The following is a 3,199-nucleotide window of genomic DNA, read 5'->3' on the forward strand; positions in this document are numbered from 1 at the left end:
GAGAAGGCTGAATTCTCGAAGACGTGACCGCGCCGTCAGCCAGCGGCTGCTGGAGAAGGTTCTGTTCCAGCTCAGAGCCTGACGAACCGTAATCATGTCCCGAATAACGAGTGGAATGACGTCCCGGTGGCGCTGGGGCTGCCGTGACAGCGCCTCAGGCAGAAGCAGCGGCGGCGGCCCCAGCTGGACGGCGGCGTCACAGGGCGGTGCTCCCCTGGATGGGGGGGCTGGCGCAGGCTGCGCCCACGTGTCACGTCCCCAGGCCCGTGGCAGCACAGTGTCGAGCTTCCCGTGACGCATCCCTGTGTTTGCGTCTGTCCGGTATTTTCCTTTTTTGTAAGGACTCGGTCACCTCAGGTCAGGGCCCCCTCGTGACCTCATCTCAGTTTGATCATGTGCCAAATAAGGTCACGTCCACAGGTCTAGGGGCTCGCACTTCCGTGTCTTTGGGGGAACACAATCCAACCCATCATAATCACATTTAAACGACTGTCGATATGTGAAGACAAGGGTTTTTTAAATTAATTCCATCTTTTTGAGAAATTTAATTCCACCAAACTGACAAAAGCGTCCGACTCACCGTTTTTCACTTTCTCGGCCTCCGTTACGGAGGCCCCCGGGGGAGCGTGGCGCATGCTGGTCCACGTCGGTGATCATACAAACCGTAAAGCCAGCGGATCGTCTGAGTTCTTTGACTTTGAAAACGAATTCTGTTTTGCTGACTTTAAGAGCAGCTTTAAGTGGGAACAGTGTTGATGTCCCCGTGAGCCACCGGGTGTCCGTCCTGACGGGGCCTCCCCAGGAGACGGACTCCACTGGTGACACAGGAGGCCGCTGAGGCCAGGAGCCCGAGGGGCAGCTCAGGTCAGGGCCCCAGAGACACAGCCAAGCCTTAAAAACATGAGAGGTCATCACAGATTGGCTTGGAGGGGACAGTCTGCAGGTTTGTCCTAAATAACTGGTCCTGTAACATGACACCGAGGGGCTTGGCAATCAAGCGGCTCTAGTGGGCCCGGGGAGGGGAGGAGCAGATCCAGGAGCTTCCCTGTTAGACCCCGCTCCCTAACTGGCTTCCCGCTGGCTCGTCTGGGGTGGGAGAGAAGGGATCCAAATCCCAGCCAGCACCCGTGGGTGTGCCAGCCCCAACAGTGCCACCGCCCACTGCCCGGCGTGGGCACGCCTTTGGTGGGCAAGCGCCTGCATAACGAAGGCGTGACCTCCCTGTGGCGGAGGACGCCGGCCAGGCTGACCTCCCTGATGCCTCTCACTATTCGGTTTTGTAAATATAATGGAACTGGTTAAGTAGCGCCAAGCACTAGCCTTTGGCCTCGGAGAGGAGAGTCCCTAGGGGAGCTTCCTGCGCGGTCGGCCTGTGATTCCACGTCCCAGAGCTCGGCACGCGCCCAGGCCGCCCCCTCAGCCTCTGCTCCCAGAAGCTACTGCCTGCGCTTAGTGTCTTCCTGGCCCTGCTGTCGGGCCAGGAGCAAGGAAAGCCGATCGTCAGCGTTCAGGAATGTGAGCCGACCTTTAAGAGAGTGACGCCAGGGCCCTGTGGAGGGCCAGCGTTTTCCTCAAAGTCTCTGGCTGACGAAATCTGTAAATCTCGCAGATGCTGCATCAGAGCGCAGAGGGCAGAGACCTGTGCGGGCACGGCCGTGCCACGTAGTGACAGTGATCAAGACAGTGCCGTAGTGGCTGGGGGACCCACGGGCGTCATGGGACCGAGCAGAGTCCCGGCCGCGCCTGACGAAAGCTTCCCCGCGGCGGAGAGTGACGTTTGCCGCGATGGCGCTGGCACGATCGGACATGCAGAAGCAGAAGGAAGGGGGAAGAATTTTAACCTACACCTTACGTCTACAGAAGTTCACTCAAAATGGATCACGGACGTAAACGTAAAATCTAAAATGTTAACATCCTCGAAAAAAGAAAAACTGAAGAAAAAAATCAACATGAGCCATAACAGAAAAAAACGATTAACTAGACCTCATCGAATTTAAGATGTTTGCTCGGCAAACCCCATGCGAAGACGGCGGGGGGAGGGGGCGGGTAGAAATCCTCATGACCCGCACGCTCGGCAGAGGGCCGGTGCCGGTGCCGGTGCCGGTGCCGGTGCCGAGAGGGTGCGAAGCTCTCGGCGCAATGCCGCGCGCACAGCTCATGAAGTTAGGAAACGGGCCAAGATTCAAGAGACGTTTTACCAAAGAGAATGTGCCGATGGCAACAAACGCATCAAGGACACAGACGTCGCCGGCCACGAGGGCAGCGCAGAGTCAGACCACTGCGAGATGCCACCACAGACCCACGGGAACGGCGAAAACAGAGAGAGCAACATCAAAACGGGGGGCGGGGTGCAGAGAGATCCCCCCACACGTGCGGGGGGCAGGTCAACGGCGTGGCCTCTGGGGAGTAGCCGGGATTTCTTATGAAATGAGACATGACAACATATGACCCAGAAACGGCCCCCTCGATTGTCCATCCCGGGAAATGCAGACTGACGTCCACACAAAACCTGCCCCCACCTGGAGACCCCCCCGCTGCCTCGCACAGAGAGGGTGGCTGCCCCGTGTCACCGTCCCACCGTGGGCACGTCCTGGGCAGGCAGGGCAGCACCGGGTGCGGGCGGGCAGCACCTGGCCCGAGCTGCGTCGGAGAAGGGCGGCCGCGTGCGCCTGCGAGAGCCGGCACTCGGGAGCTGGCAGACGGTCCCCTGGGCCGTGCCCAGACTGCAACGCCCTGGCTGCTCCTCACTCAGCCATTTTTCATGGTTGGATGTGCAAGGCGGAGCCTCTAAGGACGAGGGACTGTCTCGCTCCAGGAGAGAGAGGCAGCTTCCTGTGGCCCACTCTAAATCTGGGGTCTGTCCTGCAGCTGAACCCCCTACGTGTGCAGCTGTCACCGGGCCCTCCGTGTCACCCCGCGGGCACTGGGGCTCGGGAGCCCGTTCGAATGCGCTGGCACTCTGGCTGCTGCTCTGGCTGGGCATAAAAGTCCTATACCCCCAACCCGGGAAGGTCGCACCTTCCGCCAGCACCCACGATGGGGTGGCCTGGCTGGCTGGTGAGCGGGGTGGTCTCAGACCACGTGAGTGTGCACCATCGTGACCTGAGGGCACGGCACACGCGAGTGAGACACTGCCCACCGGTGAAATCAAGCACATTCCGTGGCATCTGCTGTGTCATTAAATCGCAAAAATAAAATG

At 59.7% G+C, this 3,199-nt stretch overlaps 1 protein-coding gene across 1 annotated transcript in view; it reads left to right on the forward strand.

Annotated features, from left to right (window-relative positions):
- PKD1L1 (polycystin 1 like 1, transient receptor potential channel interacting) overlaps nt 1–1,692 on the forward strand; it is an 88,190-nt gene extending 86,498 nt beyond the window's left edge. Inside the window, exons 38-39 of the mRNA XM_011381735.1 lie at nt 1,434–1,515; nt 1,610–1,692. Of these exons, the coding sequence (XP_011380037.1) occupies nt 1,434–1,515; nt 1,610–1,692 (165 nt within the window). The remainder of the gene's footprint in view (nt 1–1,433; nt 1,516–1,609) is intronic.
- The last annotated feature ends 1,507 nt before the right edge of the window (nt 1,693–3,199 follow it).

Source organism: Pteropus vampyrus, unplaced genomic scaffold, assembly GCF_000151845.1.
Source record: "Pteropus vampyrus isolate Shadow unplaced genomic scaffold, Pvam_2.0 Scaffold449, whole genome shotgun sequence".
NCBI lineage: Eukaryota > Metazoa > Chordata > Mammalia > Chiroptera > Pteropodidae > Pteropus > Pteropus vampyrus.